A 26,622-nucleotide genomic window follows, 5' to 3' on the forward strand; every position below is an offset into this window, starting at 1 on the left:
TATGCGTTTTGTTACATTGTATCAGGTTGGTATACAGATGATCACATTGTATTCTGTACATTGCACTGTATGCGTTTTGTTACATTGTATCAGGTTGGTATACAGATGATCACATTGTATGCTGTACATTACACTGTATGCGTTTTGTTACATTGTATCAGGTTGGTATACAGATGATTACATTGTATGCTGTACATTGCACTGTATGTGTTTTGTTACATTGTATCAGGTTGGTATACAGATGATTACATTGTATCAGGTTGGTATACAGATGATTACATTGTATGCTGTACATTGCACTGTATGCGTTTTGTTACATTGTATCAGGTTGGTATACAGATGATTACATTGTATCAGGTTGGTATACAGATGATTACATTGTATCAGGTTGGTATACAGATGATTACATTGTATCAGGTTGGTATACAGATGATTACATTGTATGCTGTACAATCAGGTTGGTATACAGATGATTACATTGTGTCAGGTTGGTATACAGATGATCACATTGTATTCTGTACATTGCACTGTATGCGTTTTGTTACATTGTATCAGGTTGGTATACAGATGATTACATTGTATCAGGTTGGTATACAGATGATTACATTGTATGCTGTACATTGCACTGTATGCGTTTTGTTACATTGTATCAGGTTGGTATACAGATGATTACATTGTATCAGGTTGGTATACAGATGATTACATTGTATCAGGTTGGTATACAGATGATTACATTGTATCAGGTTGGTATACAGATGATTACATTGTATGCTGTACAATCAGGTTGGTATACAGATGATTACATTGTGTCAGGTTGGTATACAGATGATCACATTGTATTCTGTACATTGCACTGTATGCGTTTTGTTACATTGTATCAGGTTGGTATACAGATGATTACATTGTGCGCAGTCCATTGCTCATTGCTTCGCCTGCAGCTTGTCACATTGCATTAGACTCGTCACAGTGTGTCAGTGGGTGGTTCTGGATTTAGCATTAGGAGGGGGCACAGGAAGAGGAGGAGAGAGAGACAGGAGGAGGAGAGATGGACAGAAGGAGGCAGCAGGAGGGGGAGGACTGCACAGGAACAATGGCTGAGGATTACAGGGACCTGGCCAGGCCTGCTTCATGTCATTGACTCTGCTTCATGTCACTGACTCTCTGCCCTCCAGACACAGGGTGAGCAGGGGTGCCCATTGCTGCATGCACCAGGCTGGGGTGGGTCAGGAGGAGGCTGCAGCCATTCCCTTGCAAACAACAGGAGCAGTGCATTGTGGGGGAAGGATTGCAGGATTAGGATGTTGTAGACGTGTGAGATGGATACAGGAATAGCAGAGACCTGGGGCTGAACTGTTCTATAGGAATAGCCGGGGAGAGGATTGGGTTACAGGGGGCAGAGTCTGAATAGGATGGGGTGATGACAGATACATGGGCAGGACAGGGTTAAATTAAGACCGGCCACTGCTGTTTGCTCTCACTATGGTTGCTATAGGTTTTGGCATGCCTTGTGACTACGATAGGAATAGCCGAGAGGATGTAGTGATGGGAACGCAGTATCTGTTTAGTGCAGTGGTCTTCAAACTGTGGCCCTCCAGATGTTACAAAACTACAATTCCCAGCATGCCCGGACAGCCGTTGGCTGTCCGGGCATGCTGGGAGTTGTAGTTTTGCAACATCTGGAGGGCCACAGTTTGAAGACCGCTGGTTTAGTGAAATGACAAGCTGTATGATTCAGAGGAGCTGTCATGGTGGGACATGGCCGCCCCCCGGGGGTTATAGGAGTGCGGCCCTGATAAGGTTATATGGGATAAATTGTTATGGAATTACTTGTCGTGCAATTCTTCAATTAATTCGTGAATCTGGTTTACTGCGATGTGTGGACGACTAGTCACTGTGTCTGTGCACAAGTAATAGTGTTAGAGGTGACCGGTCACTGTGTCTGTGCACAAGTAAAAGTGTTAGAAGTGACCGGTCACTGTCTGTGCACAAGTAATAGTGTTAGAGGTGACCGGTCACTGTCTGTGCACAAGTAATAGTGTTAGAGGTGATCGGTCACTGTCTGTGCACAAGTAATAGTGTTAGAGGTGACCGGTCACTGTCTGTGCACAAGTAATAGTGTTAGAGGTAACCGGTCACTGTCTGTGCACAAGTAAATAATAGTGTTAGAGGTGACCGGTCACTGTCTGTGCACAAGTAAATAATAGTGTTAGAGGTGACCGGTCACTGTGTCTGTGCACAAGTAATAGTGTTAGAGGTGACCGGTCACTGTGTCTGTGCACAAGTAATAGTGTTAGAGGTGACCGGTCACTGTGTCTGTGCACAAGTAATAGTGTTAGAGGTAACCGGTCACTGTCTGTGCACAAGTAATAGTGATAGAGGTAACCGGTCGCTGTCTGTGCACAAGTAATAGTGTTAGAGGTAACCGGTCACTGTGTCTGTGCACAAGTAATAGTGTTAGAGGTGACCGGTCACTGTCTGTGCACAAGTAATATTGTTAGAGGTAACCGGTCACTGTGTCTGTGTACAAGTAAATAATAGTGTTAGAGGTAACCGGTCACTGTGTCTGTGCACAAGTAAATAATAGTGTTAGAGGTGACCGGTCACTGTGTCTGTGCACAAGTAAATAATAGTGTTAGAGGTAACCGGTCACTGTGTCTGTGCACAAGTAAATAATAGTGTTAGAGGTGACCGGTCACTGTGTCTGTGCACAAGTAATAGTGTTAGAGGTAACCGGTCACTGTGTCTGTGCACAAGTAATAGTGTTAGAGGTAACCGGTCACTGTGTCTGTGCACAAGTAATAGTGTTAGAGGTAACCGGTCACTGTGTCTGTGCACAAGTAATAGTGTTAGAGGTAACCGGTCACTGTCTGTGCACAAGTAATAGTGTTAGAGGTAACCGGTCACTGTGTCTGTGCACAAGTAAATAATAGTGTTAGAGGTGACCGGTCACTGTCTGTGCACAAGTAATAGTGTTAGAGGTAACCGGTCACTGTCTGTACACAAGTAAATAATAGTGTTAGAGGTAACCGGTCACTGTCTGTGCACAAGTAATAGTGTTAGAGGTAACCGGTCACTGTCTGTACACAAGTAAATAATAGTGTTAGAGGTAACCGGTCACTGTCTGTGCACAAGTAATAGTGTTAGAGGTAACCGGTCACTGTCTGTGCACAAGTAAATAATAGTTAGAGGTAACCGGTCACTGTCTGTGCACAAGTAAATAATAGTGTTAGAGGTAACCGGTCACTATGTCTGTGCACAAGTAAATAATAGTGTTAGAGGTAACCGGTCACTGTGTCTGTGCACAAGTAATAGTGTTAGAGGTGACCGGTCACTGTGTCTGTGCACAAGTAAATAATAGTGTTAGAGGTGACCGGTCACTGTGTCTGTGCACAAGTAAATAATAGTGTTAGAGGTGACCGGTCACTGTCTGTGCACAAGTAAATAATAGTGTTAGAGGTAACCGGTCACTGTCTGTACACAAGTAAATAATAGTGTTAGAGGTGACCGGTCACTGTCTGTGCACAAGTAAATAATAGTGTTAGAGGTGACCGGTCACTGTCTGTGCACAAGTAAATAATAGTGTTAGAGGTGACCGGTCACTGTGTCTGTATCTGTGCAAATGACAGTTCTGTAAGTTCAGCTACGTTCACATCTGCGTCAGAGTCCGTTAAAAACAACAGAGCTGGACGGTCCCGTTGCACAACGGACACTGCTGGGCCTTAATGGGTCTCACTGACTTTTAATGGGGTCCTTCTGGTTTCCATCTGGTGTCCATTGTTTTCCAGGACTGTTTTTGGTGACTGAAGCTCTGACGGAGATATGAACCCGGCCTTACCCCTCACAGTCACCGCCTCCATGTATCAGCCAATTGCTTTGTTGTTACAAGTTAACAGTCATTTATGTCCCTTGTGATACTATGAAGGACTGCAGACCGGGACTGAACATTAAAGGGGTACTCCAGCGTCTAAAAACATCCCCTTATCCACATATCCACAGGATAGGAGATAAGTGTCTCATTGTGGGGAGGTCCAACAATCGGTACCATCTGCGTTCTGTAGAATGGCACCAAATCACCCTGTGCACGGAGCTGGGTCATCACGCCCCCTCCATGTATTCTCTATGGGACAGTCGGAGATACACGAGCGCTGCACTGAAGAATAAATGCTGTGTCCTACTAGGACTGGTTGTTTGTTTTTAAAGATTTTGTCCCATCAGGGCCTCACTACAGCTACAAGGTGAAGCTCTTGTTCTGGAGGACTTGGCATAACTACTTGGCCAGGGTTTCGGTCAGATCCCCGGTGATCGGCACAGCCTTATGGTAGATCTGCATGAGGACAACCCCTTTTATGTCATGTATTGGAGCAATGATTAGAGGCCATAATACACCTATTACCAGAATAGCACCTTAAGCAGGGCCCATGAATTTTCCCAATGAAGTACCCAATAGTTAGCCCTTCCCCGGCCTCCAATGGCTGATAACTGGGAGCAGTAAACACCAGCCCCCCCCCCCCATAATATATATATATATATATATATATATATATATATATATATATATATATATGACGGGGTTAGGGTCAGAAGAAGGATGGTATAGACTCTTCCCAATAACCCTATTACACTAAATTTCCAGATCTCCCCCCATCCCCCTCCATGGTGGTATACCGCTTGCACAACCTCCGCAATGGTTTTATGTTGCCTGTAGTCTGCATTCTATAATGATTCATTAAAAATGCATAGAAATACATATCTCATTGCGGCAGAACATATGGCTTTATGAGCCGAGCCTGCAGATCGAGGGGGATATTTTTTTTATCTGAACATAAGGTGCGGACAGCGACTCCTCCGCTCCAGAGACTGTCAGTCGTATCTGCGGAGAACACTGGAAGGTGAATGACTGGACTGCTCCAAGTGCACTAGGCCAAGGGGCCATGATACCCCATGGAAGGGAAATGGGGACCCCAATCTCTTCTATAACAGTGAGGCTCCGGTGGTGATGGGGAAGACTCTACATCCAAGGCTGCCCAACCAATCCCAAGTGTCTTAAGAAAAAAGCAAGTAACCAATTCATGTAAGAACACCAGTCGCCATAGACTTAGCAGTCGTCTCAAACTGTGGCCCTTCTAGATGTTGCAAAACTTCAACTCCCAGCATGCCCGGACAGCCGTTGGCTGTCCGGGCATGCTGGGAGTTGACGTTTTACAACATCTGGAAGGCCTCAGTTTTAAACCACTTAAGGGGGTACTCCACCACTAGACATGTTAAAGGGGTACTCCAGCACAAAACATCTTATCGCCTATCAAAAGGATAGGGAATAAGATGTAAGATCGTGGAATCCAACAGCAGGGGACCTCCCGATCACAGACGCGGCACCCCAGTCATCCGTGCATGGAGTGAACTCCGCTCCGTGCCGGATGACTGGCGACTACAGCTGCCGTGCCCCCTCCATTCAGGTCTATGGGAGGAGGCGTGACGGCTACATATTAGCAGTCAAGCCCCCTCCCATAGACATGAATGGAGGGGGCATGGCGTGACGTCACGAACACGGGAGCTCCACGCTCCCATGTTCAAGACGCCGCTGCTGCTGGCTCGGAGATCGTGGGGGTTCCAAGCAGTGGGACCCCCACGATCTAACATCTTATCCCCTATCCTTTTGATAGGGAATAACATTTTTGCACCGGAGTACCCCTTTAAACTCTAGCAAAAAGGATAGGGGATAACATGAGTGATTGTGGGGTCTCCATGCCGGCGCTGTGCGCGTTACGGTCACGGAATCCTGGGGCTTCCGTGATCATGACATCATCCCACGCCCCCTCCATTCATGTCTATGGGAGGGGGCATGATGGCTAGTACACAGCCGTCACGTCTTCTCCCATAGACATGAATGGAGGGAGTGTGGTGGCTGTGATGCCTGTCATCCAGCACAGAGCAGAGTTCCCTCCAGATAACATGTCTAGCGGTGGAGTACCCCTTTAAGAATGCCTCTCCATTGATAGACATTTTTTGCTACTAGAGATGTCCCCATACCAATACTGGTATCGGGACAGATACTGGACATTTGCACAAGTACTTATACTGGTGCAAATGTCCCTGATGCCTATTGTGTTATCTGCTGACAGGACCCCCGCCGGCAGCTATCACAGAGCACTGTGCACACTGCCGAACTATGCAGTGCACGTCATAGCCGGGACCCTTTAGATGCCACGATCGGCGGCTAAAAGTCGTGGGATTAACTGCCGGTTATCTCAGGGACGCTGATCGGGATCACTGCGGTGAAATCGCGGTGTCCCAATCAGCTGAGAGGACGGTCCGAGGTCCCTTAACGTGCTCCGGGCTGTCCCATCTCTTCGTCGCTCCTCTACTGCAGCCAGCCACGGAAGGCAGTAGCAAAGGAGCACCGATAACACTGATCAATGCTGTGCTATGGCATAGCAATGATCAGTGCATGCAATCTACAGATTGCTTCTAATAGTGCCCTATGGGGACAAAAAAAATTGTGAAAAAAAATAAATATATATTAAATGGGAATTAACCCCTTCCCTAATAAAAGTTTGAATCACCCCCCCTTTTTGGAAAAGTTTCTAATAAACTGAAAACACCCCTGTTAAGAAGAAGAAAAAAAATGAAAAAAACCTTGTCACATGACACTATTGGTAATTGGTATGGGCAAATACTTAAAATTAAAAAAATAATAATAATAAAAAAAATAATCGATACTTGAACTGGGTCTTAAAAAAAAAAAAAAAAAAAAAAAACATTCATGGTATCGGGACATCCCTAATGCCTACCATCATGCTAAGATTCCATTCATTTTTACTGGTTTCTAAACAGCAACATGGCAGAACGTTTACCTGTCGATCGCTGTCATGAAGGTTCTTGAGGCTGTTGGTCTGGTCAAGGGTTTACATTTTAGGACGCTGATCTTCGTTGGATATGTCCTGCACAAATATGTCCATAACTTTTTTTCAGGGAAATACCATCAGTCCTGTATTGGCGCAATATTTCTTATGGGAGTTATGGACTCCTCTGTGGTATCTACATCCAAGTAGAACAGGTTGTCGTCTTTGGATGCGAGAGAAGAAGCGGCCATTGGATATTCATTGAAGTGATGGGACCATATAGCAGCTGAGGACCCCTCCAGTCATTGGTTACCATCCATAAACCTTGACCATTGGTCCTGATCCGGTCATCAACATTTTCCTAAAACCAGTTTATGGCCCTCGAGATTTCCCAAAATATCTGTGATATCAATGATCTTAAAGAGAACCTCTCATGATCTTGTTAAATGTTATAATCCCCCCCCCCCCCCCAGTTCACTGCCCCATCATGATAAACCACCCCCTGCCTTTATTCTTATAATTTTTTTGTTTTCTACTTTGATTTTTTTTCTGTATTTTCTGCTCAGTCAGATTCACAGACTGGGAAGGGGCGTTCCCCAGCAGGCGGGACATCATCTGAAGCCATACAGGGGAGAACTTCCTCCCTCATTCTGCTACACACAGCCCATTTTAGTCAAAACTCGTGAACTTCACCAAACAAGGACCACATGGCCTAGAGTCCTTATTCCTCACGTTCCCCGGCGTGGTGAATAACCACTATTCTCCACTTTCAGCTGGCAGTCATGGACCGGATGAAGAAAATCAAGAGGCAGCTTTCTATGACCCTCCGGGGTGGGAGAACAGCGGAAAAAAGCCCTGGAGACCACACGGAGCAGATCACCATGGAGGACAATGGCAGCAGTGATAATGGTAAGTACCACCGGCAGGGCAGTGGAGGAAAGGATGGAACTGATGGGTGAGAGTACCCAGGTGAGTGGGTGGTACGTGTGCTGCTGTGAGAACGTCCACCATTTCTTGACTTAAACATCCTAGAGATTTTAGGTGAGAAGCCATTTTTGTTTGACCAAAATAAGTCTGTGTAATCAGGGTGTTGGGCAGTGTCTCCTATAATGCTTTCCCCTACTACAGTGGTCTCAAACTGTAACCCTCCGGATGTTGCAAAACTTCAACTCCCAGGATGCCCGGACAGCCGTTGGCTGTCCGGGCATGCTGGGAGTTGGAGTTTTGCAACATCCGGAGGGCCGCAGTTTGAGACCACGGCCTAAATATATAAGGGTAGGTTCATCTATGTTCTGCCACACCAACCTCACCATTGCCATACATGCAGGACCACCTGGTTGACCATAGAAAACTCCTCTATTGTTATGGGTATAGTTCATGAAGCTTAAAGGGGCACCCTGCCCCTAGACATATTGGGGAGATTTATCAAAACCTGTACACAGGAAAAGGTGCTGAGTTGCCCATAGCAACCAATCAGATATCTACTTTCATTTTTGAAAAGGCCTGTGAAAATGAAAGAAGCGAGCTGTTTGGTTGCTATGGGCAACTCAGCAACTTTTCCTCTGAACGAGTTGCCCCTAGCAACCAATCAGCTGCTTTCGCTTTTAACAAGGCCTCTGAAAAATTAAAGCAGCAATCTGATTGGTTGCTAGTGGCAACTCGTCCAGAGGAAAAGGTGCTGAGTTGCCCATAGCAACCAATCAGATCACTACTTTCATTTTTGAAAAGGCCTGTGAAAATGAAAGCGATCTGTTTGGTTGCTTTGGGCAACTCAGCAACTTTTCCTCTGGACGAGTTGCCCCTAGCAACCAATCAGATCGCTGCTTTCATTTTTTAGAGGCCTTGTTAAAAGTGAAAGCAGCGATCTGATTGGTTGCTAGGGGCAACTCAGCCCCTTTTACTCCGGACATGTTTTGATAAATCTTCCCCAATATAGGGGATAGGGGACACGATGACTAGGAGCGGAGCAACCCTTTTAAGGTCCCGATAAAGTCCTAACATTCCGCTGGCGGTAGAGGTAGTTTTTAGACCTAATGGTAACACTGGGCCTGGGCAGGTTTTAGAGATTGTCCTCCCGGCACCTTGCACTTGGGTTGGTCCGGAAACCCTTCACCCCCCCCCCCCCCCCCATAGGAGGGGGTCCATAGGAAGTAGGTAACTGAGTAGATGCCCCATATTAAGAAGGATCCTACCAGGCAGGGGGTATATGTGTATCTCGCCATGTGATGCAGGTAGGTGAGGGTCTGTGGCACCGCGGAGGTAGATCTCGCCCATTTCTGACTGGAGGTCCCACTGGTGAGTGCCCGCTTTGCATGCCGCTGGTTTTTTGGGTTATAATCAGGGGATTCTCTTTTTTCGCCTTTTATTTTTTTTATTTTTACTTTTTGGTTCCTTTTTGTTGATCTGTATGATTTATTTTATTTTTTTTCTTTTACGTTAATTTTATTCTTCCCTTGCTGTCTTTCCCCTTCTTCTCTGCCACCTCCCCCCCCCCCCCCCTGAATTGGTCATTTCCATTATTTTCCGCCATCTTCCTCCTTTCCCTGTGATTCTTTTGCCATGGCTTCCTTACCATCATCTGTGCTTCCTTCTGTCTCCCCGCTCTCCCCATCTTCCTGTGGTTTTTATTCTGGATCTTTGCCCATTCTTGCCCCATTCTTGCCCTGCCTTCTACCCCTGCCTTCTACCCTACCTGTTGTCCTCATTCCCCCCCCCCCCCCCCTCAGAGCCCATCGTCCGAAATGGGAGAAGCCTTTCGTCCCACAGCATGCAATCCTTCCTGCACCACTACACCGCCAGCTCCTTCCAAAAGCCGCCCATCCCCCGGCCGCACAGTGCCGTCTGCCGGAGCCTCAGCTCTTACCTGAACCGGAGCAGCCGACTAGGTACGTGTGTGTGTGTGCACCTGCAGACCGAGCGTGCATAACCGCCACACGGGTGCACCCCTCCAGGTCATATGTCAGTGTTTGCTTGTGCACACCAAGGTGTGTGTCCTTCTGAAATGGTCTTCTCAAATGCCATCCAATAAAATCCTCACTGTCCTTAATACCTCTGCTTGCTGTCAGTGAACTGAAACATGCTTCTCTATATCCAGAGCTTGTCCAGTACCTCTAACCATTCAATCTATGAGCTAAACCCTCACTTCACAGTTCGTTACAGTGTATCAGTAAAGGTAAAGCGTATTGGCATGAGAACAGTTTAGTTTATTTTCCAACCAGGGTGCCTCCAGCTGTCGCAAAACTACAACTCCCAGCATGCCCGGACAGCCAACGGCTGTCCGGGCATGCTGGGAGTTGTAGTTTTGCAACAGCTGGAGGTCCATTGCTTGGAGACCACTAATGAGATAACTACATACCAGTTTTGCTGGGACTTGTAGCTTTGCAACAGCTGGAGGCACCCTGGTTGGGAAACACTGCCTTAGACTATTTCAATTACCCTTAGATCCCCCTTTAGAGACACAAATTTGTAAATTACTTCTATATAAAAATCTTAAAGGGGTATTCCAGGAAAAAACTTTTTTTATTTTATTTATTTATTTATTTTTTTTACATATCAACTGGCTCCAGAAAGTTAAATAGATTTGTAAATTACTTCTATTTAAATAAAATCTTAATGCTTCCAATAATTATCAGCTGCTGAAGTTGAGTTGTTCTTTTCTGTCTGGCAACAGTGCTCTCTGCTGACACCTCTGCTTGTCTCGGGAACTGCACAGAGTAGAAGAGGTTTGCTATGGGGATTTGCTTCTACTCTGGACAGTTCCCGAGACACGTGTCATCAGAGAGCACTTAGACAGAAAAGAACAACTCAAATTCAGCAGCTCATAAGTACTGAAAGGATTAAGATTTTTTTAATTGAAGTCCTTTACAAATCTGTTTTAATTTTCTGGAGCCAGTTGATAGATATATATATATATATATATATATATATATATATATATATATATATATATATATATATATATATATATATATATATATATATATATATATATATATATATATATATATATAGAGATATATAGAGATATAGATAGATATAGATAGATAGAGATAGAGATAGAGATAGAGATAGAGATAGAGATAGAGATAGATAGATAGATAGATAGATAGATATAGATATAGATATAGATATAGATATAGATATAGATATAGATATAGATATAGATATAGATATAGAGATAGATATAGATAGATAGATATAGATAGATAGATATAGATAGATAGATATAGATAGATAGATATAGATAGATAGATAGATATAGATAGATAGATAGATATAGATAGATAGATATAGATAGATAGATAGATATAGATAGATAGATAGATAGATATAGATAGATAGATAGATAGATATAGATAGATAGATAGATATAGATAGATAGATATAGATATAGATATAGATAGATAGATAGATAGATATAGATAGATAGATAGATAGATAGATAGATATATATAGATAGATATATTATATATTATATATATATAGATATATATATATATATATATATATATATATATTATAATATAAAATATATATTATTATATATAAAGTTTTTTTCCTGGATAACCCCTTTTAATCCTTCCAGTACTTATCAGCTGCTGTATGCTCCACAGCAAGTTGCTTAGTTCTTTCCAGTCTGACCATGGTGCTCTCTGCTGACACCTCTGTCTGTGTCAGGAACTGTCCAGAGCAGGAGAAAATTACCCATAGCCAATGGACAGTTCCTTACACGGACAGAGGTGTCAGCAGAGAACGCTGTGCTCAGACTGAAAAAGAACTCCACAACTTCAAAGGCTGTCTGGGCATGCTGGGAGTTGTAGTCTTACAACAGCTGGAGACACACTGTTTGGAAAACACTGCTCTATTGTCTTCTCTATCTACTGGTGTCATCTTTCAGTGTAATGCTGCACTGATCAGCCTCCTCCTTATCATCACATTCAGAACTGGAAGTATTAGCTGATTCCTAGTGGCCAAAATGAAAACTGCAAGATGTCAGAATAATTTTATATTATAGATAGTAAAATGTAAATTACGAACAACATCATTTAACGATATGACACATTCCCTTTAACCCTTTGTTGCAATTTACTGGAAATACACTCTCTGCAGTGCCGATACCATTAAACCACACTCTGCAGTGCCGGTACCATTGCACCACACTCTCTGCAGTGCCGATACCATTACACCACACTCTCTGCAGTGCCGATACCATTACACCACACTCTCTGCAGTGCCGATACCATTACACCATACTCTCTGCAGTGCTGATACCATTACACCACACTCTCTGCAGTGCTGATACCATTACACCACACTCTCTGCAGTGCTGATACCATTACACCATACTCTCTGCAGTGCTGATACCATTACACCACACTCTCTGCAGTGCCGGTACCATTACACCACACACTCTGCAGTGCCGATACCATTACACCACACTCTCTGCAGTGCCGATACCATTACACCACACACTCTGCAGTGCCGATACCATTACACCACACACTCTGCAGTGCCGATACCATTACACCACACTCTCTGCAGTGCTGATACCATTACACCACACTCTCTGCAGTGCCGACACCATTACACCACACACTCTGCAGTGCCGACACCATTACACCACACTCTCTGCAGTGCCGACACCATTACACCACACTCTCTGCAGTGCCGACACCATTACACCACACTCTCTGCAGTGCCGACACCATTACACCACACTCTCTGCAGTGCCGATACCATTACACCACACTCTCTGCAGTGCCGATACCATTACACCACACTCTCTGCAGTGCCGACACCATTACACCACACTCTCTGCAGTGCCGACACCATTACACCACACTCTCTGCAGTGCCGACACCATTACACCACACTCTCTGCAGTGCCGACACCATTACACCGCACTCTCTGCAGTGCCGATACCATTACACCGCACTCTCTGCAGTGCCGATACCATTACACCACACACTCTGCAGTGCCGATACCATTACACCACACTCTCTGCAGTGCCGATACCATTACACCGCACTCTCTGCAGTGCCGATACCATTACACCACACTCTCTGCAGTGCCGATACCATTACACCGCACTCTCTGCAGTGCCGACACCATTACACCGCACTCTCTGCAGTGCCGACATCATTACACCGCACTCTCTGCAGTGCCGATACCATTACACCACACACTCTGCAGTGCCGATACCATTACACCACACTCTCTGCAGTGCCGATACCATTACACCGCACTCTCTGCAGTGCCGATACCATTGCACCTCATCTTATCACATTTGCCTCATTTACATAGATTTGATTTTGTCTTCATCCTTTCAGAACCCTCTTGATTTGTGAACACTCCATTTTGTCACATTCTAAGACGCCCTCAAACGATAGCCAATGTGGCGGTGCAGAACCAAATTTAAAGGGGAACTCCATTTTTTAAGTATAATATGGTGCCCCCCACCCCAAAAAAAAAATAGTCCCCCTTTAACGTGCTAGTAGGGTGGTCTATGTTGAATTTGCTGTTGTGTGACAAAGCCGCTCCCTTCCTCCAGAGATTGTACATGAAGACCTGAAGATGGGCTCTGACGGGGAGAGTGACCAAGCCTCCGGCTCTTCTGATGAAGTTCAGTCACCAGTCCGAGTCAGGATGAGGAACAACGCTGCACGGAAAATATCCACCGAGGTAAACCGGCTTTCTTAAAACATTTTCTTTTGGCCTAGTCATTTGTTAACCAATATGGCCGCCATGACTACTCCTATAGGGGGAGTCACTAAGCTTTCCCAGTCTTCCAAATGAAAAAACCTATCTGGTTATGTTCTATACTCTATATATGACTGGTATAAAGGGCAGGTCACAGATTATAGGTAGGCGTCACTAGAATGTATTCAAAGGTGTCATCCAGTGTTATGTTAAAGCACAGTGCTCTCTGCTGACATCTCTGTCCATTTTAAGAACTGTCCAGAGTAGGAGAAAATCCCCATAGTAAACATATGCTGCTCTGGACAGTTCTTAAAATGGACAGAGATGTCAGCAGAGAGCACTGTGGTCGTGATGTCAGCAGAGAGCTCTCTGTTCCAAAAATAAAAGAATTTCCTCTGAAGTATTCAGCAGCTAATAAGTACTGGAAGGATTAAGATTTTTTTAAATAGAAGTAATTTACAAATCTGTTTTAACTTTCTGGCACCAGTTGACTTAAAAAAATAAAAAAGTTTTACACCGGAGTACCCCTTTAATTAACTAGATACAATTGTAGCAAATCCTCAGCCACGAGATTTGTACAGGTTTAGGAAATTGCAATTATTATTATTATTTTTTTTTTAATTTTACAAAGATTTAATTTTATTGACATAAATTTAAAAAAATTCCTTCATTGGGAATAACAACAACAATAATAATCCCAATAAAGGGATAGTTAAATCCTATACAAATAAAATTAAATTAAAGTATATATATATTTTTATTTATTATATTTATTAAATATCCTTTTTTTATTTTTAATTCTACAAGGATTTTATATTTTTTTATGTACAATTAAACAATCCCTTTATTGGGATCATTGTTGTTGTTGTTGTCATTATAATTATTAATCCCAATAAAGGGATTATTTAAATCTTGTCAATAAAATTTTATCTTTGTAGAGATAAAAAGAAAAATATTATTAATTCTACAAGGTTTTTATTTTATTTACATAAGATTAAAAAATCCCTTTATTGGGATTAGTATATATTATTATTTATTATTATCATCATTATTGTTAATAGTAATAATTATAGTAATCCCAATAAAGGGAATGTAAAATGTAAATCCTTGTAGAATTGAAAAGAAATAGGATATATTTATTATAAATAATTATATATAATGATGTCTATGTGTTTTCCCCTCTCCCAGGATGTAAATAAGCGTCTGTCCCTCCCCGCTGACATCCGTCTTCCTGAGGGCTACCTTGAGAAGCTGGCTCTGAGTAGCCCCCCATTCGATAAGCCTTTAAGCAGACGACTGAGAAGAGTGTCCCTGGTGAGTGACCCTGGGGTCTCGCACTAACCTCCCAATATTTATACCTCCCCATCCCCCCCCCCTAATAATTATAACCCCTCCCCCCTGATGCTTATTCTTGGATCAATATCTTCTCTTGCAGTCAGAGATTGGTTTTGGGAAATTGGAAACCTATGTCAAGTTAGACAAACTGGGAGAGGTGAGTAAACTGGTCTGGTGAGCACTGGTACTGAGTATGAGGAAGCAGGATGGGTCAGTCCTGAGTATGAGGAAGCAGGATGGGTCAGTCCTGAGTATGAGGAAGCGGGATGGGTCAGTCCTGAGTATGAGGAAGCGGGATGGGTCAGTCCTGAGTATGAGGAAGTGGGATGGGCCAGCCCTGAGTATGAGGAAGCGGAATGGGTCAGCCCTGAGTATGAGGAAGTGGGATGGGTCAGTCCTGAGTATGAGAAATAGGGATGGGTCCGCCCTGAGTATGAGAAAGCGGGATGGGTCCGCCCTGAGTATGAGAAAGCGGGATGGGTCCGCCCTGACTATGATGAAGTGGGATGGGTCCGCCCTGAGTATGTGAAAGCGGGATGGGTCTGCCCTGAGTATGAGGAAGCGGGATGTGTCATCCCTGAGTATGAGGAAGCGGGATGGGTCCGCCCTGAGTATGAGAAAGCGGGATGGGGTCCGCCCTGACTATGATGAAGTGGGATGGGTCCGCCCTGAGTATGTGAAAGCGGGATGGGTCTGCCCTGAGTATGAGGAAGCGGGATGTGTCATCCCTGAGTATGAGGAAGCGGGATGGGTCAGCTCTGAGTATGAGGAAGCGGGATGGGTCAGTACTGATACTGGGGATGAAGAAGTTGTAACGGTAACAGGTCAGTCCTGGTACTTACGATGAGCAGGATGAGCCAGCACTGATATTGGGGATGAGGAAGTGGGTTGGTCAGTACTGAGGATGAGGAAGCAGGATGGGTCAGCATTGGCACTGGGGATGAAGAAGTTGTAACGGGTCAGTACTGGTACTTACAATGAGGAAGCAGGATGGGTCAGCACCGGTACTGGGGATGAGGAAGTGGGCCGGGTCTTAAGACAATAGCCTTTTTTTTTTTTTGTTTGTTTTTTATCCTGGACCAGCTTGATGTCAGAGGGCAGCTTCCCTAACCACATCCCATTTATCTTGTGCCCCCCCAGGGTACTTACGCTACTGTTTACAAGGGCCGGAGTAAGCTGACAGAAAACCTGGTGGCTCTTAAGGAGATCCGCCTGGAACATGAAGAAGGTGCACCATGTACAGCCATTCGGGAAGGTAGGACCCAAAGACCACCCCATAGACCTGCTGATGCCCATAAAGGGGTGGGGCTGTGACCTCCTTCCATGGACCCTAATGTTCATTGTCCTTGATCTTCTTCTCTCATCTTAGTTTCCCTTCTGAAGGACTTGAAACATGCAAATATTGTTACTCTGCACGACATTATCCACACGGAGAGGACCCTGACTCTTGTCTTCGAGTATCTGGTAAGTTCGGAGGGTTTTGCCATTCCAAATGTACGCCAGTCACATGACTCAAATCGCGCAAAACAGGTCTTGCAACTCCGAAAGAAGTGAATAGGAAGTGTGGTACATATGGCATCTAATATAAAAAATCCATATAGTGCAATATAACTGCTGGTGCAATGTCACCAGGTTAGCCTGGCCTGACGGGGGCGCTGTTACAAACTATCCTATAAATCGTTTAGTGTATACAGCTCTCATGCAGACCTATACATTGTCAGCGTATAACAGTAGTGGGCTGTGTACCTCAGTATTATACTGCAGTGGTCTCCAAACTGTGTACCTCCAGCTGTTGCAAAACTACAACCCTCAGCATGCCCGGACAGCCAACGGCTGTCCGGGCATGCTGGGAGTTGTAGTTTTGCAACCACCTGAGGAACAAAGTATTATCACATATGTTTTACCGTCATACTGTTACTGACCAACACTATATGAAGGCAAAAAAAAAAATACCGCCACACCCCATATTACCACCATACTTACCAATATACAAGGGAAAAAGAATATGGCTACACCATGACCACATATTACCACTGCCTTATGACTAACACTACCACAATACTATATACAAAACGCTATACATAGACCAACATTACCCCCCATAGAGTGGCTATATAAGTGATTACAGTGCAGTTACATCCAGTGATTCACAGGTGACGTCTTCTCGGTGTCGTACTGTTTCACCATCTTCCCATTTGTCACAGACCTCCATGATGGCTTTTTCCAGTGAAGAGTCTCGGCAGAATCTGTCGGAGAAACAACTTAAGCTTATTATTATAACCCCCCCCTTCCCCCCCCCCTACCCAAACACATGCACACCTACACCTCGATGCAAACTTCACATTCATAGTGCCCCAAATAGTGATAATGCTCCCTTTTGTATATAGTATTACTCCCCACAAAGTAGTAAGCCCCCATTACTGCCCCTAATAGTGATCACCACAAAGTAGTAAGCCCCCATTACTGCCCCTAATAGTGATCCCCAAAAAGTAAGCCCCCATTACTGCCCCAAATAATGATAATGCTCCCTTTTGTATATAGTATTACTCCCCACAAAGTAGTAAGCCCCCATTACTGCCCCTAATAGTGATCCCCAAAAAGTAGTCTGCACCCATTACTGCCCCAAATAATGATAATGCTCCCTTTTGTATATAGTACTACTCCCCACAAAGTAGTAACCCCCATTACTGCCCCAAATAGTGATCCCCACAAAGTAGTAAGCCCCCATTACTGCCCCAAAGAGTGATCCCCACAAAGTAAGCCCGCATTACTGCCCCAAATAGTTATAATGCTCCCTTTTGTATATAGTATTACTCCCCACAAAGTAGTAAGCCCCCATTACTGCCCCAAATAGTGATCCCAACAAAGTAATGAGCCCCATACTGTAAGTGACCCAAATAGGGATCCTCACAAAGTAGTCAGCCCCCGTAAGAACCCCCACATAGTAGGTATTCCCCCGCACAGCCTCCTTTACCCTAACTGAATTAAGTGGGGGGGGCTCCCGTGCTGCGGCTCCCCCCTACTGCAGGCAGCGTGCATAATGACTTCACCGGTAGATATAATGTCCATGGCTGTAACTGTTCTCTACTAGGCCATAGGCCTAAAGCTGCCTGCAGCCTAGAAGGGAAAGTGAGGAGCGAAGAGCATGAGCGCCAATTGCAGGTAGCCCTGGATTGCCGGAGTGGGGAGCGTAGGGAAGATGGGCAGTTTGATCGGCTGTGGGTCCTAGGCAGCCACTTGAGCCTATATGATATTTATTATAATCCACCACTGTCTATAACCAAAGAGACACATAACTCTGCATAAGAGCTGTGTACACAAAATGGTAAGTGATGTCACTATTTGCAAAGTTGACTTATTTTGTTATATTTTAAAATCAATAAAAAGCAATAATATATATATATATATATATATATATATATATATATATATATATATATATATATATATAAATATATAATTTAATTTTTTTTTGTGGTCTAGTACTGCGATTCGCCTTGTACGCTAATTAAAAATGTTTTTTTCTTCCAATCAGGATAAAGATCTAAAGCAATATCTGGACGATTGTGGGAACTTAATAAACCTTCACAACGTCAAGGTGAGGAGTTGGCTTTATTTATCAGAACTGACCGTGCCGCCTATAAGTGTCAACCACATGCTAATGCGGAGTTTTCCCAAAGAGTGTGTCTCCAGCTGTTGCAAAACTACAACTCCCAGCATGCCCGGACAGCCAACGGCTGTCCGGGCTTGCTGAGAGTCGTAGTTTTTCAACAGCTGGAGGCACACTGTTTGGAAAACACTATGCTAATAACTTCTAGCAACACAGGTGTCAATTGGGTGGAGCACACAACTAAGCTCCACCCACAGTGCCAGAGTTCTTGCTCTCAAGACCCGCTTGCTCTGACATTTAATTTTATTTTCATAATCTATTGGTTTGCCGATTTTGTTTAATTATTATTTATTTTAGTTAATGTTTTATTGGTACCAATTTGGGGTAGATTGGACTTTGATAGCTTTTTGTTTCAAATTTTTTCTCTGGAAAAAAAACAAAAAACTATTCTGTCTCCCCCACCCCCCCCCCCCCCCCATATACGCCATTCACTGTGCGTGATCAATAATGTTGTATTTTAATATTCTTTTTTCTTTCTTTATAATATTTGTTTTCTAATTTATATTATTTATATTTCTAGACACATTCCCCCACCCCTAAGGGACTTGTATAAGCAATCATTTGGTTGCTCATACAGATCAATGCAGTACATTTGATTGATATTGATAGAGCCTGCCATATAGTCCTAGCAGCTATGTAGGCAGATCCTTTACCCTTCACCAATGAGGCTTTAAGATGCCGCTGTTGACAATGACAGGGGCATCTAAATGGCTAATGGCCGACAGCGGAAAGCAGCTGGGTGTCTCCGAGCTCCCTCCATACTACCTTAATTTCCCCAGTGTAAAAATGAATGTTAAGGGGGTCTGCATGCAATTACAGATTTCCAGCCCTACACCATTGCATGATCAGACTACAAAAGGTTCTTTTGTAGTCTGTTACCATGGAGACAAATGTGGTGTGATGAGGGCAGATGTTGTTACCCTAGGGGCAGATGGCATTAAAGGGGTTATCCAGGGAAAAACTTTTTTATATATATATATATATATATATAATATATATCAACTGGCTCTAGAAAGTTAAACAGATTTGTAAATTACTTCTATTAAAAAATATTAATCCTTTCAGTACTTATGAGCTGCTGAAGGGGAGTTGTTTTTTCTGTCTAAGTGCTCTCTGATGACACATTTCTGGGGAACTGTCCAGTATAGAAGCAAATTCCCATAGTAAACCTCTTCTACTCTGTGCAGTTCCCGAGACAAGCAGAGATGTCAGCAGAGAGCACTGTTGCCCGACAGAAGAGAACAACTCAATTTCAGCAGCTGATAACTATTAGAAGGATTAAGATTTTTTAATAGAAGTAATTTACAAATCTGTTTAACTTTCTGGAGCCAGTTGATATATATAAACATTTTTTTCCCCTTGCATACCCCTTTAACCCCCTATTCGTGACGCCAGGGCGAGGTTTATCCTCTATACCACCCGAAGGTATACCGCTGGATCCTGGGCTAGGCACGGGGGGCAATAATGACTACGACGCCAAGTTACGGACAACGGTAGCTTTACTGAGGGTAGACAGATGGTAAAGTCTTATATGGGGGAGACTAGCAGGGAACCCATAGGTCACCCCTGGGATCACCTGGTCACTGGTACCTCCTGGGTAACAATCACATGACATATCACATGGTATAGCTCTTAAAGCAACAAGACATTTTATAATACATTACAATGCAGAACATATGTACAGGGGGGAAACAAGTACAAGGGACCCTGGGGACACTGAAGGGAGGTGGCCTGACAGGACAGCAAGGGTACAGGGTACCACCTCCCGTGCTGGGCCACCACACAGAGATAGGAGTTGTATAGGCAAAATGACAAGGCATTTTAGAATCAGGACTATTCAGCTGTATGTGGTGACTGGGGAGGGTTTACCTTTTGAGTAACACTGTCCCCTTTCCGTAGCTTTTTCTTTTCCAGCTTCTTCGGGGGCTGTCGTACTGTCACAGGCGTAAGGTTCTGCACCGAGACCTGAAGCCGCAGAATTTACTGATCAACGAGAAGGGGGAGCTCAAGCTGGCCGATTTCGGTAAGTTAAGCCAAACGCTCCCCCCGCTCCCCGTGGGTGTGTCCTCCCCCACCCTGATGCATTAATCTCATGTGTCTTCCAGGCCTGGCCCGCGCCAAATCTATACCCACAAAAACCTACTCCAATGAAGTGGTTACTTTGTGGTACCGACCGCCTGATATTCTTCTGGGGTCCACGGAATACTCCACCCAGATCGACATGTGGTAAGTAACCTGGACAGCAGGGGGCAGTAGATGAAAGATGCAGGTTGAAATACAAGACTGGGAGGGGGTAGGAGGGAGATGCAGCTGCAGTTTCTCTTTGTGTCTGTGAGACTGCATGCTGCAAATGTGAAGGGTGATCAGCAGGGGGAGAGGATGTAAGGATGATTGGATTAGACTAGTGCAGGGTTTCCCAACTGGTGTGCCTCCAGCTGTTGCAAAACTACAACTCCCAGCATGCCCGGACAGCCTTTGGCTGTCCGGGCATGCTGGGAGTTGTAGTTTTGCCACAGCTGGAGGCACACCAGTTGGGAAATACTGGTCTAGCTTGCACTATTGCTTCCTGTTATCGGCCATCTTTATGTGATTTCTCCTCTGCATCCTTCAGGGGCGTCGGCTGCATCTTTTACGAGATGGTTACGGGGCGACCGCTTTTCCCAGGATCCACTGTGGAGGAACAGCTGCACTTTATTTTTCGGATACTCGGTAATTATCTATATTACAGAAGATGGGTCTGACACAAAGACGACAAGATGATCACCTAAAATCCTGATCAAACACAAGCTAGAAGTATTGTCACATCTATGCATTTCATTACTGTAACTGGGCCATGTGATCACTAATCTCCCCCACAGAAAATGACAGTGCTAATCGTGTGAGGGGAAGTAGTCAGTCCTGGGTCGGCTGACTTTCTGTGAAGTAGAGGATGACATGGTCACATATCAGATTCCTTCTACTAGCTTCCAGACCCCTCACCTCCCAGCTCTATCTATATACTGCTGCTATCTCTATGGGATCAGGATGTATAGTAGTTATACACCTCCCACCCCCCTCTGTATACTGCTGCTATCTCTATGGGATCAGGGTATATAGTAGTTATACACCTCCCCTCCAGCTCTATCTGTATACTGCTGCTAGCTGTATGGGATCAGGATATATAGTAGTTATACACCTCCCCTCCAGCTCTATCTGTATACTGCTGTAATTTCTATAGGATCAGGATATATAGTAGTTAAACACCTCTCCTCCAGCTCTAGCTGTATACTACTGCTATCTCTATGGGATCAGGATATATTATAGTTATATCCCTCCAGCTCTATCTGTATACTGCTGCTATCTCTATGGGATCAGGATGTATAGTAGTTTTACACCTCCCACCCCCCTCTGTATACTGCTGCTATCTCTATGGGATCAGGGTATATAGTAGTTATACACCTCCCCTCCAGCTCTATCTATATACTGCTGTAATTTCTATAGGATCAGGATATATAGTAGTTAACATCTCACCTCCAGCTCTAGCTGTATACTACTGCTATCTCTATGGGATCAGGATATATTATAGTTATATCCCCCCCCCCCTCCAGCTCTATCTGTATACTGCTGCTATCTCTATGGGATCAGGATATAAAGTAGTTACACACCTCCCCCTACCTCTCTGTATACATCTCATTTGTGATTATAGGTGAAATCCTTTTCGCCTAATGACAATATTTAAAAAAAAAAATAAAATGCATCAAAACTGCACATAATATGAACTGACCACAACTAACCTATGAGACAAATCAGTTAATCTGGGTGACCTCCAGCAGCCTAATTAAATGAGCAGATGCAGTGATAGGACTCCACACCCTCTCTCTCTCATTGCAAAACCAGAGGATTAAAATTCTGATTAAAGGAATATTCCCGGTATCATTTCAGGAACACCCACTGAAGAGACGTGGCCCGGGATCCTTTCTAATGAAGAATTTAAATCCTACAACTACCCCAAATATTATCCAGACCCTATCCAGAAGCATGCTGCCAGGTATGGGCACTCATGCCATCCTACTACTGCCCCCTCCCCCACTTGCCAATTCTGCCCCTAATTTAATGCTTTGTCTTTTACAGGCTGGATACAGATGGAGCCAACCTTCTGTCCAAGTTCCTTCAGGTAAGTGGGGACCGTATAGCAAGGTGTCAGGGCATGCTGGGATTTGTAGTTATACAACACTTAAAAAGAGGATATGAGCAGCTCGCAGCAGTAGGGTGCGAGGTAACTGGGATAATCTCTGAGAAAAAGGGAAAGAAACAATATAGTAATAGACAACACAAATAGAGAATCACAGCCGCACATCCACCATTTGTAGTTTGATCTATTTGCTTCTCAGTATAATTTAATAGACTAACAGGTTGTTATTATACATTTTGATCAAAAAGTACAAGTCCACTCGCCACATCAAGGCCGCCTAGTCAGAGTGGGTCCCTAACCTGACACTGGCGTAGAGCCGGGCGGCGACCACCACCTCCAGGCCCGTCGCTAAAGGGCAGGCAAACCAAGCAATTGCTGGGGGCCCCGAGCTGGCCCAGGGGCCCAAGCAGAGCCGGTGCTTGTTGTGCTTCCTATAAGGCTGAAGCCGCCTGAGCGCTCTATAGAGAGTCTAGGGGACAGCTGCAGCCTCCTGAGCGCTCTATAGAGAGTCCTGGGGACAGCTGCAGCCTCCTGAGTGCTCTATAGAGAGTCTAGGGGACAGCTGCAGCCTCCTGAGCGCTCTATAGAGAGTCCTGGGGACAGCTGCAGCCTCCTGAGCGCTCTATAGAGAGTCCTGGGGACAGCTGCAGCCTCCTGAGCGCTCTATAGAGAGTCCTGGGGACAGCTGCAGCCTCCTGAGCGCTCTATAGAGAGTCCTGGGGACAGCTGCAGCCTCCTGAGCGCTCTATAGAGAGTCCTGGGGACAGCTGCAGCCTCCTGAGCGCTCTATAGAGAGTCTAGGGGACAGCTGCAGCCTCCTGAGCGCTCTATAGAGAGTCCTGGGGACAGCTGCAGCCTCCTGAGCGCTCTATGGAGAGTCTAGGGGACAGCTGCAGCCGCCTGAGCGCTCTATAGAGAGTCCTGGGGACAGCTGCAGCCGCCTGAGCGCTCTATAGAGAGTCCTGGGGACAGCTGCAGCCTCCTGAGCGCTCTATAGAGAGTCCTGGGGACAGCTGCAGCCTCCTGAGTGCTCTATAGAGAGTCCTGGGGACAGCTGCAGCCTCCTGAGCGCTCTATAGAGAGTCCTGGGGACAGCTGCAGCCTCCTGAGCGCTCTATAGAGAGTCCTGGGGACAGCTGCAGCCTCCTGAGCGCTCTATAGAGAGTCCTGGGGACAGCTGCAGCCTCCTGAGCGCTCTATAGAGAGTCTAGGGGACAGCTGCAGCCGTCTGAGCGCTCTATAGAGAGTCCTGGGGACAGCTGCAGCCTCCTGAGCGCTCTATAGAGAGTCCTGGGGACAGCTGCAGCCTCCTGAGCGCTCTATAGAGAGTCCTGGGGACAGCTGCAGCCTCCTGAGCGCTCTATAGAGAGTCCTGGGGACATCTGCAGCCTCCTGAGCGCTCTATAGAGAGTCCTGGGGACAGCTGCAGCCTCCTGAGCGCTCTATAGAGAGTCTAGGGGACAGCTGCAGCCTCCTGAGCGCTCTATAGAGAGTCCTGGGGACAGCTGCAGCCTCCTGAGCGCTCTATAGAGAGTCCTGGGGACAGCTGCAGCCTCCTGAGCGCTCTATAGAGAGTCCTGGGGACAGCTGCAGCCTCCTGAGCGCTCTATAGAGAGTCCTGGGGACAGCTGCAGCCTCCTGAGCGCTCTATAGAGAGTCCTGGGGACAGCTGCAGCCTCCTGAGCGCTCTATAGAGAGTCCTGGGGACAGCTGCAGCCTCCTGAGCGCTCTATAGAGAGTCTAGGGGACAGCTGCAGCCTCCTGAGCGCTCTATAGAGAGTCCTGGGGACAGCTGCAGCCTCCTGAGCGCTCTATGGAGAGTCTAGGGGACAGCTGCAGCCGCCTGAGCGCTCTATAGAGAGTCCTGGGGACAGCTGCAGCCGCCTGAGCGCTCTATAGAGAGTCCTGGGGACAGCTGCAGCCTCCTGAGCGCTCTATAGAGAGTCCTGGGGACAGCTGCAGCCTCCTGAGCGCTCTATAGAGAGTCCTGGGGACAGCTGCAGCCTCCTGAGCGCTCTATAGAGAGTCCTGGGGACAGCTGCAGCCTCCTGAGCGCTCTATAGAGAGTCCTGGGGACAGCTGCAGCCTCCTGAGCGCTCTATAGAGAGTCCTGGGGACAGCTGCAGCCTCCTGAGCGCTCTATAGAGAGTCTAGGGGACAGCTGCAGCCGTCTGAGCGCTCTATAGAGAGTCCTGGGGACAGCTGCAGCCTCCTGAGCGCTCTATAGAGAGTCCTGGGGACAGCTGCAGCCTCCTGAGCGCTCTATAGAGAGTCCTGGGGACAGCTGCAGCCTCCTGAGCGCTCTATAGAGAGTCCTGGGGACATCTGCAGCCTCCTGAGCGCTCTATAGAGAGTCCTGGGGACAGCTGCAGCCTCCTGAGCGCTCTATAGAGAGTCTAGGGGACAGCTGCAGCCTCCTGAGCGCTCTATAGAGAGTCCTGGGGACAGCTGCAGCATTCCTGGTCACCTCCCGGGTTCCTCCCCTTCCCTGTAGCGGGGCCGAGCTCCTCTTCCTCCTGGCTGTCAGTCCAGCTGGGTACAATGTGGTACAGGAACAGGAGATTCAGTTTCCTGTTCCCGGACGGACTGACAGGAAGTGTACACTGAGTGCTCACTTCCTTTCAGTCCGGCCGGGAACAGGAAACTGAATCTCCTGTACCACGCCGTACCCGGCCTGCTTGGGGCCCCCAAATTCCTTCAAACGGCCCTGACCGCCTCCGAGACAGTGTGTCCACAGGGGGGGAACGACCCAGTGGCCATGTAGCCCCACTGCTGCCCGACCATCACAGCAACAATGGCCGCCGCAGAGCACCACACCAGCGTGAACACCGACCATGTGCTCCCTGCCAGAGGGCCGGAGAATGTGAGGAGGAAACACTTATACATCTCCTGCTAATTAATTGGCCTTGACGTGGCGAGTGGGCTTGTACTTTTTGATCAAAATGTATAATAACAACCTGTTAGTTTTTTAAATTATGCTGAGAAGCAAATAGATCAAAATACAAATGGTGGACGTGCGGCTGTGATTCTCTCTTTGTGTTACACAAATATAGAAATAGAGTTCTCAGTCCTCCGCACACCAACCACTAAAATGGATGTATGATGGCTTATCGGCTCACGCTAGGAAAAAATCCAGATTTTCCAGACCATTATTTTGTAAAATTAACAATTTATTCTAAAATGAATCAGTCTAAAAATATATAAATTTAGTATTACAATTGAGTGTAAAAGGGTCTTCATTTGAATACACTCCCTATTAGGGACCAGTGTTTATCCGTCATATGCACAGCTGTAGGGCCCTGCGGCTGTTGCTCAACTGTATATATATATATATTTTAATTTATATACAGGAATATGGGTGCACTACTGTGGTAGATGTATACAATGACATTGGCTAATCCCTCAACACTGATGTTAAAATTGAGACATTCGCCAGTGTATCCTTATATGAAGGACATACCAGAGCCCGCACACCAACGCCAAGGTTTCTCAAAATGGCGCAGGACCTAACGCTAATCCTACCTGTGCTTGATAAGCAAAACAGGGGCCAGTGGGCAATTACGGCAGCATTAGGCCGACTCACAACCTCCTCCCAGATACCCTCCAGGAAAATCTGGAATTTTTTTTCCCTAGCATGAGCCAATAAGACTTCATACATCCATTTTCGTGGTTGGTGTGCTGAGAACTCGATTTCTATATTGTAGTTATACAACCGTTTGCCTTTTTTCCCGCAGCTGGAAGGAAGGAGGAGGATCTCCGCAGAGGAAGCCATGAAACACTTATACTTCCAGGAATTGGGTGAAAGGGTTCATAAGCTACCAGACAGTGAGTATGATCATCAACGCCGTTCAGAACCTCAGTGCCTGGGAAATCTGGGTGACAGTCAATATGGTCGTCACCCAGCTTTC

The 26,622-nt window shown here is 45.6% G+C and overlaps 1 protein-coding gene across 3 annotated transcripts in view; it reads left to right on the forward strand.

Annotated features, from left to right (window-relative positions):
* Positions 1-1,035: 1,035 nt before the first annotated feature.
* The window catches only part of CDK16 (cyclin dependent kinase 16), a 29,578-nt gene continuing 3,991 nt past the window's right edge, over positions 1,036-26,622 (forward strand). Inside the window, exons 1-15 of one of the 3 annotated variants that reach the window (XM_056538821.1) lie at positions 1,036-1,179; positions 7,613-7,748; positions 9,566-9,724; positions 13,390-13,520; positions 14,727-14,852; positions 14,974-15,030; positions 16,014-16,128; positions 16,243-16,337; positions 18,409-18,471; positions 20,443-20,566; positions 20,649-20,769; positions 21,155-21,252; positions 22,465-22,570; positions 22,654-22,696; positions 26,449-26,539. In XM_056538821.1, coding sequence (XP_056394796.1) covers positions 1,129-1,179; positions 7,613-7,748; positions 9,566-9,724; positions 13,390-13,520; positions 14,727-14,852; positions 14,974-15,030; positions 16,014-16,128; positions 16,243-16,337; positions 18,409-18,471; positions 20,443-20,566; positions 20,649-20,769; positions 21,155-21,252; positions 22,465-22,570; positions 22,654-22,696; positions 26,449-26,539 — 1,516 coding nt within the window. In that variant the 5' untranslated portion in view covers positions 1,036-1,128. Of the gene's footprint in view, positions 1,180-7,612; positions 7,749-8,698; positions 9,135-9,565; positions 9,725-13,389; positions 13,521-14,726; positions 14,853-14,973; positions 15,031-16,013; positions 16,129-16,242; positions 16,338-18,408; positions 18,472-20,442; positions 20,567-20,648; positions 20,770-21,154; positions 21,253-22,464; positions 22,571-22,653; positions 22,697-26,448; positions 26,540-26,622 lie in introns of those variants that run through there. The other 2 variants (XM_056538823.1, XM_056538822.1) reach the window with 2 other exon arrangements.

Source organism: Hyla sarda, chromosome 9 (assembly GCF_029499605.1).
Source record: "Hyla sarda isolate aHylSar1 chromosome 9, aHylSar1.hap1, whole genome shotgun sequence".
NCBI lineage: Eukaryota > Metazoa > Chordata > Amphibia > Anura > Hylidae > Hyla > Hyla sarda.